The sequence below is a fragment of the Quercus suber genome, unplaced genomic scaffold (genome assembly GCF_002906115.3).
Source record: "Quercus suber isolate HL8 unplaced genomic scaffold, Cork oak 2.0 scaffold_621, whole genome shotgun sequence".
In the NCBI taxonomy this organism is placed as follows: Eukaryota; Viridiplantae; Streptophyta; class Magnoliopsida; order Fagales; family Fagaceae; genus Quercus; species Quercus suber.
The window spans coordinates 1-10,750 of record NW_027070064.1 but is presented as its reverse complement, the minus strand read 5'-3'; the positions used below and the strand labels follow the sequence as shown (position 1 = coordinate 10,750).

General features: G+C 31.8%; 1 protein-coding gene across 2 annotated transcripts; it reads left to right on the top strand.

Moving 5' to 3' along the window:
* The first annotated feature begins 383 nt into the window (after window positions 1-383).
* Window positions 384-10,666, top strand: LOC111996509 (probable leucine-rich repeat receptor-like serine/threonine-protein kinase At3g14840). Of its 2 annotated transcripts, XM_065765326.1 has the most exons (19): window positions 385-597; window positions 3,691-3,868; window positions 4,617-4,688; window positions 4,779-4,847; window positions 4,925-4,996; window positions 5,261-5,332; window positions 5,449-5,520; window positions 5,659-5,730; window positions 5,823-5,894; window positions 6,019-6,090; window positions 6,183-6,254; window positions 6,763-6,831; window positions 7,542-7,607; window positions 8,855-8,917; window positions 9,010-9,045; window positions 9,151-9,191; window positions 9,369-9,742; window positions 9,811-10,006; window positions 10,339-10,666. In XM_065765326.1, exons 1-19 carry the CDS (start codon window positions 498-500, stop codon window positions 10,563-10,565), a joined length of 1,995 nt encoding a protein of 664 aa, XP_065621398.1. In that variant the 5' UTR covers window positions 385-497; the 3' UTR covers window positions 10,566-10,666. The 2 variants fall into 2 exon arrangements, with proteins under 2 accessions (XP_065621399.1, XP_065621398.1); XM_065765327.1 differs by lacking the exon at window positions 6,763-6,831 and having other exon boundaries at window positions 384-597.
* The last annotated feature ends 84 nt before the right edge of the window (window positions 10,667-10,750 follow it).

Genomic DNA, 10,750 nt, shown 5'->3' with positions numbered 1-10,750 from the left:
GGCATAAATTTATTTAGCTTATTTTTTTTATTTTTTAAAAATTTAGTTAAAGTATACTTGAAATTTAAAAAATAATATTTAAAAAATCAGTATATATAAACAAACAAGGCTTTTTTTTTTTCTTTTTTTTAAAGAAACAAATAAACAAACGGGCTAAACGTTAAAAGAAAAAGCACATGACAAACTTAAAAAAGGCCTGACAAATGGATGGGACATTAAAAAGCCGACAATAAATTTCGTGATAAGGCTTTTTTATTAAAAGTGATCTTTCGGAATGGGACATGGTCCTAACTATTTTTTTTTTTTTGAAAGGACATAGTCCTAACTATTGAAGATTCGAAAGCAAAAACAAAAATTATTGAATGTTAAGGGCCCTACTCTTTAAATTGTAGGGGCCGTTAACATTTAACAAGAATATCTACATATATCTGACTTTCTGCACTTAATTTGCAAGCAGAGCTCGTGGAATAGCTAGCTAGTCGGCAGAGCAAACAATAATGGCAAGGCTTGTTCTTCCTTACATTAGCTTTATAGTGTTCTTGTTACTTATGTGCATGGCAACACAACCTGGAACAGGGACAACTCATAGTGATGAAGGTCGGGACATTCTTTGCTCTGCTTTCTAGCTATCTATCTATCTATCTATATATATATATATATATCTGTATATTTTTGCTTCATATATAGGATCAAATCTGTTCTTTCAAACTGGACATCTATACATGCATTCAGCTGTGTTCAACAAAAATCGTCAACACTAGAAGAATTTAGAAGGAGTAGGCGAAAATAGTATAGTCGGTATCCAATATATTGCTCTGATTGATTATTGTTATTTGATTGATTTAGTTCTATATAGATGTATCATGTGTGTCAGTGTGTGTTTGTTTCTTAAAAAAAAAAAAAGGTTCTATAAGGAAGTTTTGAAAATCTACAATAATTTTGTCACATCATATTTAAAAAAAAAAAAGGTTTAGTGACGCACAATTTTAATCTAAAACAAAAATTATTATCATTATTATTATTTATTTAAAAAAAAAAAAAAAAACCTTACAAACCCACCGAAATTTGGTTGGCCAGGAAATTGGTCATGGATATGAGAAAGACAGTTATATGGAAAATATATATATATATATATATAAATGATATGTATGGACCTTTGTCTTTTCCAAACATGATATATCATCCACAACCACAGGTTTCCTTCCAGGATTGAGACTAAGGAAATGTAATAATTTTTCAATAATTGAGAGCATCTGAGTTTAATTTTAATTTTCAACTTTTCTCACCTAAGGCAAGGTTGAAAATTAAAAATTTTAATTCTCAATCTCACTCCCTTTTGCACAAGCTTAACTATAGAACGTGTTATAAAAATAAAAAGAAAAAAGAAAAAAGAGCTTAACTATAGAACGGGAACGAGATTCAAATATTTCCTTCATCATCAACATTGGTATGGACGGTGATTGATTTGTCTTCATACGTGCTACATGTATGATTTTACTTTTGCATGTTTTTCAAATCTTTTGGGGATAAGAGTATTCACATTGAGGATGCTAAAAAATGTATTATTTAGGCTGCGTTCAGAATTTGAGATAAAGTTAGCTTATTTTACTTTTTAGCTTATTTTTCTCCTAAATTGGGTTCCATTACATTGTTAAGTGAGTTCTATTGTTACAAAAGTCAGATTTTAACTTTTTTTTACATACTTTTAGCGAAAAGTTTTCAGTTTCAGCAAAATAAGCGGTTCCCAAATGAACCCTTAGCACCTTAAAAGACTACTTTATTTATTTTAACACATCACTTAACAATACATCCTACATCTTATCTTCTATTTTAACATACAAGTACACAACCCAATAAAAATTTCATTTTCCTATAACCCATGACACCACTAGAATCATCCACAACCTATAGCAACTATTGAAACCACCATGATCACCCATGATCCACCACCATGATCACCCACTAGTTCACATCACCCATGATCCACCACCATGATCCACCACCACCACCAACACTCAATCAAAAACTTACTGTGATCAACCCAACCAAAAACCTACTAGATCACCCACAACTGACAACAACACTATTGGCACCCAACCAAAAATCACTATGATCAACCCAACTAAAAACCCATACCAAACTCAATCAACCATAGTGACCAAAAAACCCAGATCAACACCGCAACCTACTTTAACCTAATCTAAGTGTATATGTATATGAAACTCACTTCTAGAGATTTGAACCCTGACCCTTACTCCTCACACCCCACAAGTACTTATTAAGAAAATAATATTCCAAAATTGAAACTCTTTTTTATAAAAATAACTTTTAACTCTCCTATTGTAATCAAGGAAAATATTCTTATATGTAACCTTGAAATCATAACATATTATCATAATATTTTCTAACTAATGCGTTGAATTTTATAATTCTTTAACAATGTTATATACTTTTAAAGTCTTTTGCAATCAATCCATATTTTGATACCTCAAAATGAAATCTAAGATAGAAAGAATAAATATTGGTACTTTTAAGTTAATCAAAAATAAAAAAATAAAACTCATGCATCATCTTTAGAAAATCAAGGCCTACATATAGAATATTTTAAAATTTTCAAATATATGATCATATTGTAGATATATACTTCTAAGTTAATTTATGTTTAATTTTACTTTTTAAGTATTCAGTTAATTTGTGTGAAATATCTTATATTTATATGAATCTTTGAAGTTTGAACTTCATAAGAGAATGACTATATATTGATTATTTGTATTTTTTACTTGTTTGAAATATGTATTTATAGTGAGCTTAAATTATGAATGAATAGCTTAAGCATATACTAACTCTAAACTAGGCTTGAAAAAATCAATTGAAACCAAGCATAGGAAAGAAAATTATAGGTTATATTTATCTTATATTTACTATTTTAATATTTTTTCCAATTAATAAATTAAGTCATTTTTTTCTTGTACTAATAATAAAATTTAGAATTAATTTTGTCCTGAATATTATGTTTTAATCTTGCTTCCCTAAACATTTAAATTAGAAATACTACAAGGTACTAGGTTAGATTCAAGCCTCTCAACTTATTATGTTGAAATTAAAACATTAACAAACTCAGTGCCACCTTATTAGCCCAACCATTTTTGTACTTTATATAGATAGATAGGGTACCCATAGTCAGTTGGCCCAATGAAAAAGCCCAATTGCTGATTCAATTTCTCATAGCTCAAAAGAAAATGTGGGAGAAGAAAAGACCCTGAGAAAACTTTGAAGATTTTGATCTTAATTCTTTAATTTGCTTAAGGCAACTCATGTTTGATTCAGTAATGAGGCATTACAATTGGATTTTTTTTTTTCCTTTTTTAAAATTTTTAATGCCCATCTCAAGGTTCAAGTTTTACGGTGATAAGTTTTTATGGTTCTAATTTGAATCCACAATTAAAATTACTTTTTTGTTCACCCAAAACAGCTAATAGTAACCTGTCATTTAAGATTTATTGTAAAAATATTGTGAATATAACATTTTTTATTTTGACTGTAATTAAGATTTTTATGATCATAATATTACATTATTTGAATTTATTACTTGGTTAAGGAATTTCAATGTTATTGACTATATTAAATCTAAAGCCAACAAAAAAGGTAAAAGGTTAAAAGGAAATTGATTAAGTTTGATTTATCATGCAGTGAAAGCCCTTGGTGAAATAGCTAAACAATTGGGAAAGAAAGACTGGAATACCAATGTGGACCCATGCATAAATGAGTCAAGTTGGTTAACGCCAAAATTGGATTCGAGGCCACTGTACAACAATTCTCTCATTTGCAATTGCTCCTACCCTAATAGTGTATGCCACGTCGTTAAATTGTAAGTAAAAGTTAAACTTTTATTTTGCTAATCAACCAAAAGAACAAACTGCATAGTGTGAAAATTTTCTCCTTGTTAGATGGAAGAAGTGGCAGCTGGTTTAGCTTATTAGGGTTTACAGTAGCTTCTTCCTTCTTTACACACACACACACACACACACACGTATTAAACTTTAAATTTTAGATGGATACTTTAGTATCCAATTGGCTTACCTACTAAGACTTATTTAATTGAATTACCCATTTGGGTCTTGTCCATTTAACCCAAATATTTAATTGGGTTGGGTCAAGACTTACTCAAATTAAATGAGTTATGAGTGAGTTAATAGGTTTAGGTAAAAATTGTCACCTCTACTATATACGGGTCTTATTGTATTGCTTGAGAAACTATACAATATATGTAGAGTTTGTTTTATTCAATTGAAATTAAAGTCACGATTTCCAAATCCAGACTTATTTCCATTGCTTTTGAAGCGTGTGTAAAAAAGTGTAAAATAGTTTGTATGTAATAAATACTATTATTTAAAATTTTAGGAAAATGATCCCATCTATTGCAATTGAATCTTGATTCTCTCAAATTTTTAGTTGGTTGTACAGCACATAATATTTATTTAATTTTTTTTAAATGGGAAGGAAATAGAGAATTAATAAGAGATCTTATCCCAAAATTTTATTAATACTTTCTCTCTTTTTCTCTCTCTTTCTCTCCCTCTTTATTCTAAACCATTCAAAATATCCTTGTCACACAGGATTCTTAAAGGGCAGGATCTTGGCGGTGTGCTTCCACGATCTCTGGTGAAGCTACCCTACCTAACGTACCTGTAAGAAAGAGTACCCATTATTTGTTTTACTAATTAGCACTCCCATAATTGATTTAACCACATAATTGCACAATTTCCTCTTGATTATAGTGATCTCAATCGTAACTTCCTTAGTGGTAACATACCCCACAAATGGGCTTCTACAAAGTTGAAATTTTTGTAAGTGATTCCTCAGTTCATGTCCAAGATTAGCCATTAAAGGCTCATTCTTATTTAATTAAATGGACTTGCTACAGGTCCCTCTCTGTGAACAACTTATCAGGACCAATTCCAAGCTTCTTGGGAAGCATCACCACACTTAAATTTCTGTATGCTCTTATTGTATCATTCTTTCTCACCAATCATAAAGTTTACAATCTGGTGTGACAAGAAAAGTGATTAGTGGACTTCAATCTCTTAATGAATGAATGTTTGAATTGTTTATTGGTGGTTGGTGACACATCAGATTGTAAGCTCTACGCAAAAAAAATTTGTAGTATTTCTATCATCACTCCTTATATAGACAGTAAATTATGTCATACTTCCATTTAGTTTAACCAGCTTTAATATTTAAGAATATATTATACATTCAGGAGTATAGAGACCAATCTGTTTTCAGGAATGGTTCCCCATGAGCTTGGAAAGTTGGTTAACTTGGAGAATCTGTTTTTTTTTTTTTTTTTTTTTTTCCCCCTTAATTTTTAAATAAATTTGATTTGTCATTGATTTGCTTAATCTTGAACACATGAAATGACCTCAACTTTAATTTTGGTGACTGTAGCACTCTTAGTGCTAACAATCTCTCGGGAGAGTTGCCAGTCACGCTTACTAAGTTGACCAAATTAAAGGAACTGTAAGTGGTTGAAACCTTTTCCGTGGCTGATAGTACTTTAATATTTTCCTTGAAAAATATCTTAGTCATTTTGGTGACTGTAGCATTCTTCTTGTTTGTATTTTGTTCAATAATGTTTCTGTTTTGGGATACATGTAGTAGAATTAGCAGTAACAACTTCACTGGAAGAATGCCTGACTTTTTCCAAAGTTGGAAACAGCTTGAGAAATTGTATGTGCTTTTTCTTACATCCTTATCTAAACCTCTTTAAAATAAAAGGTTTCAGGTGTGATCTAAATCCATTTGAATTGTGTTGTTAACAGAGAGATCCAAGCTAGTGGTTTTGAGGGGCCAATTCCTTCTAGCATTTCTATCTTGATTAACTTAACTGAGCTGTGAGTTTTGCCTTTCAAGTGAACAATTCGTAACATAATCTCTAGGATATGCTCATGTGATGTTTTAATTAATGAAATTTAATGCTGAAGAGCTAACAATTATTGATGGTGCAACTCTATGTAGGAGGATCAGTGACTTAGTTGGAGGGGGTTCAAAATTTCCAAACTTAGGAAGCAGCACACGCATGATAAGATTGTAAGTCATTCTTTTGTTGAACATTGCTATAGATTGGAATGAAAACAAAATTTACCACAGGTTTGCTCACCAAAAGTTTATTTACATTGCAGAATGTTGAGGAGCTGTAATATCTCTGGACCAATTCCTAAATCTATATTGAAACTGACCCAACTTCAAACCTTGTATAGTGCTACTTTCATTTCTCCTTGTACCTCTTATTTTTAGCCTTTCTTAATGGAAAATGAGGTACTGCAGCCCACGGATGATTGGACATTTGAACAGAACATGGTCAATTATCCCATTTATTAATTATAGATATGTAAATATGAAAGTCCGAATCTTTTGGTAATATAACAGGTTATTTATATTTACAAATTTACGGGCTTAAAATTTGGTTAATGTTTTATTTTCTAGAACTTAGAGCAAGAAGTTATTTAAATACAAATTTTGGCATTAGTTTTTTAAAAAGTAGAATAGAAACTTAAGCTAAAATGGGAACTATTTGACAGAGATGTGGTATCAGAGCACATAATTATCTCAACTGATTAATGAGTTTCTCTATCATTTAGTTGTTACAATATATTGTGTTTTTATTTTGACTTGCATCCTTTTTAGTAGTTGACATTTTTTCTTATAATTTTTTCCATTTTCAGTTCAGATCTGTAGTTAAAAAACCTTCTTTTCTTGCAGAGATCTTAGCTTCAACAGATTGGATGGAATTGTTCCAGATTTTGGTGATTTATCGGAATTGAAATATTTGTAATCTTCACAAAAAACCCCTTAACTTAGTTCAATTGTAGTGTAAATTCAAATAAACAATTAGGCAGCTAAAGCACACAACTATATTTAACCAAGTTTGGCCTATTGGCCGACATCCATGGGTGAGTCTGCAAGGAGCTTCACTTTGTATACACCCAAAATTAGAATCCTATCCATTTGCTTTGTCTTTTAGAATAAGTTAAAACTTAAGTACAGTTCTTTAGATAGAGTATATTAGGGTAAACCGTAAAACACATAGTTACATTGTTTGAATTTAAGTGTCCTTAGAAAAGATAACATTGTTTGTGATTTATTGGTTAATACAACTATCTGTTTGAATTTAATTGGAGAACCTAATATATTGCTCCTAAGGAATTCCACCTAAGTTTTGCCCTTTAGAATAACCCTAAAATGACGTTAAATAACTAGGTCTTTACTAGAGAAAATAGAGTAGGACCCTTAAACATGGTATCTGATTGGCCTCCTCTTATTTTGGCAAGAATATTTTATTAAATCCAGTTTTTTCTCACCTTTTGCCAAATAAACAAATAAAATAGCTTCAAAAAAAATTGAAATAAAATTGTGTATATATTTATATTTTTTGTCACCTTTCTGCAAATCAGCTACTAGAAAATACCGGATGCCAAACTCACCTATGGTCATGCTATTACGTGTTTAACCAGTGATATTTTTGTTTGTTTACTAAATAGGTTTCTGACAAGTAACTTGTTCACTGGGCCTATTCCAGAAGGGATCAAGGGCATAGACAATACTCAGTAAGGGTTTACATCTTAAATTCTTCTTCAATTTTGCATTGACTTGTGAGTATAAAGAAACAAATTTTTGAAGTTGCTACAATAATATTATGAGTAATGATAGTTACACTCTCCTTATTACTCACTCAAAGTACATACATTGCGACATGATTGAAATCGTGTTTTTAAAACATGATTTTGCAATTTTAACCAAAATTGTGTTTTAAAAACACAATTCCAAAAGGCAATGTGTGTCGAGTGTGTAATAACATTTTTTGGGATATTATATACTTTACTTGGATAGTGCTTCATTTCATGGTCTCTTATGGGGTTAGTTACAGTGGAAAGACCTTGATAGCTACATCCTTCTATGTGACTTGTGTTTATAGTGAATCCAATATATGGTTTATATAATAGAGAACTCTAGTGTTAATGCTTTCTCCACAAATATAGAAACCTACAATAGGTTTGGATCTCTTGGGCCACAATATCTTTGACACCACCTAAAACTTATGGCGGAACCTTGAGTTCCTACGGACTTGAATGTCATGAGAAATCTAGAAATGCGTAAGACAAATGACACTGGTAGTGAATGGCCACTATTGATGATGATAGCTGACACCAAATGCCAAAACCAATAGATGGGAGTATTGTGTGTGGATAGCGTTGATTGCGCCTGAACGACTTGGTGGTTCTAGTGGACTTAAATTGTGTGTATGGACGTTACCTCTTGTCAATTACAATTTCTATCCACACTTTGAATTGCCTACTAGATTCGAATCCAAGGGGATTTCTGGGCTTTGTTGCCCTTGCATGTCAGGTTCTCTACCTCTTGCTTGTAGGTGATTGTGTTGTCAGGGCTTGATGGTTGAGGAATAGACTCATGATGGCTTGCCAAATATTGGGTACCATCTTAATGTGTATTGGGTACGGCCATAATGTGCTTTGGCCTAACAGCTTATGTCCATAGCAGAAAACCTTTGGTGGCTACTTCTTTGTTATATGACTTGTGTTCAAAATGAAATTAATGTATGGTTTATAGAATTAAGAACTCTAAGCTAAACCTAAACTAACTCAAAGTTAATATGCTTGATCTACAAGTATATGAGCCTACAATAGGCTTTGGCATCTTGAAACATAATTTCTAACACTTTCCATATTGAATAGTTTAAAATGTTGACAATTTTAGCAAAATACTCTTTAAAATGTAATCTTTCTTGTTTGGAATTATAGTGAGGTACAATATAATAATTATGCTTTTTGTGTAGCCAAATAGATCTTTCTTACAATAATTTTTCAGAGCGTTCTGCCCCATCATGTCGAGGCAATCTGTAAGTTTTTTACCTACTGGAGCTTTACAAACCTTGCTCTCTTCTTAACCTTTTCAATTTTCTGAAACTAACTGATTTTTCCATTGCATCAGAAATTTGTTCAAAAGCTTTTCTGGAAGGGACAACTTGTAAGCTTCAAACTTGAAAACTTTTTAGAAGAACAGATGCTCTTAACGTTGTCCTTTTCACTTTTATCTTGGATAACTGACACTTTATCTGGTTCACTGATTAAGAACACTTAGTGAGTGCCTGAAGAACTCTCCATGTTCAAGAGGTAATTATTGATCTATTGAAATCAAAGTATAAGATATATGCTTCAGTTACCTAGTTAGGCCTGCTTCAGTTATTTTTTCATCTTGTACAAGACAACTACATAAATTAATTAGAAATACAATGGAAAATTCATTGCTTTTTTATTATGTCTGCTTGATTTGGTGCTGCTTCTATATAGATTTCAATAAAGTACATATAAATTGTGGTGGGAAAGCAAGTACAGTTGGAAACATAAAGTATGAAGCGGATGATGATCCAGCTGGAGGAGCAAGTTTTTTTCAAAGGGAGAATTGGGGATTCAGTAGCTCCGGAAGATTTTGGGATATAGACACTACTGGAAATGACTATGTAGCAAATAATGTATCCATACTCAAAATGAATGAGGCTGAACTATACATAAGTGCACGCCTGTCTCCTCTTTCAATCACATACTATGCCCGTTGCCTAGCAAATGGGCCTTATAAATTGAAACTTCACTTTGCGGAGATAGTAGTCAGAGATAATAGATCTTTTGGCAGTCTTGGAAGGCGGATATTTGATATTTATGTGCAGGTATTCTGTCAAATTTATTTCTATCTGTATATTATAGTAGAGGTGTTAATTGAGTTAATTTGCTGCAGGAAAAACTGGTGTTGAAAGATTTTGATATTGAAAATGCTGCACCAGGGGTTGATAAAGCAGTTGTTAGGGAATATAAAGCAAATGTAACAAATAAAGTTTTGATGATTCGCTTTTTTTGGGCTGGGAAAGGAACAACAGCTACCCCAAAGAGAGGAACATATGGTCCCCTCATATCAGCTATCTCTGTGGAAGCTGGTAATTATATTGGAGATTGAGAATCTTGTTGTTGTCCAATTTTTTCCATACTTAGATTAGATTGATGAACTGTGGAATCACAGGAATTTAGTGGATCTAGAACTCCATATGTATCTGCATTTAGATGAAAGACTCAAAACCATGTCAAATTACATTTAGATGGAAGACTACAAAAAACTATATCATGATCTACATCATTTTATAACCATGCTATGGCTGTTTGTCTTTTAACCATCTGTTGCTATCTTGCTTTGGATTTTCTATATGGTGCTAAATATATTTCAGAATGCAATCTTAAAATTACTGTCCTTAGTTATTTTTATTTTCTGTAGATTTCAGTCTCCCTGATGATGGTAAGATGAAGATTGTGGTTGGAGCTGTAGTTGTGGTGCTACTCCTCATTTTTATGATTTTGGGCATTCTTTGGTGGAAAGGTTGTTTGGGAGGGAGGCAATCAAGGGAAAATGGTAATTTGTGCAAATCTTATGTGGAAACTATACAGGACGATATTCACTATCTCCTACTATGGCAGGAAGTTGGAACAATGTATAGAAAATGAAAAATTTTATTTTTCTTGATCTTTTCCTAGATGATCAGCAGTCCAAAGTACACTTTCAAAAGAAACTGTAGGATTTCTGGGCTCAGAGCATATGATCTTTTCTTTGGTGCATGATGATTTGGGTCATTTAGTTCCAATTTTGATGATAATGAGCCCATGGAATCATGCCAAAAAAAAAAAAAAAA

Bases quoted from the DNA above. Each gene is read 5' to 3' on its own strand.
- LOC111996509 (XM_065765326.1), top strand. From the start codon at position 498: ATGGCAAGGCTTGTTCTTCCTTACATTAGCTTTATAGTGTTCTTGTTA. The intron at 5,333-5,448 runs GTTTTTTTTTTT...TGGTGACTGTAG, and splicing joins TTGGTTAACTTGGAGAATCT to CACTCTTAGTGCTAACAATC. The intron at 9,192-9,368 runs GTAATTATTGAT...GCTTCTATATAG, and splicing joins GAACTCTCCATGTTCAAGAG to ATTTCAATAAAGTACATATA.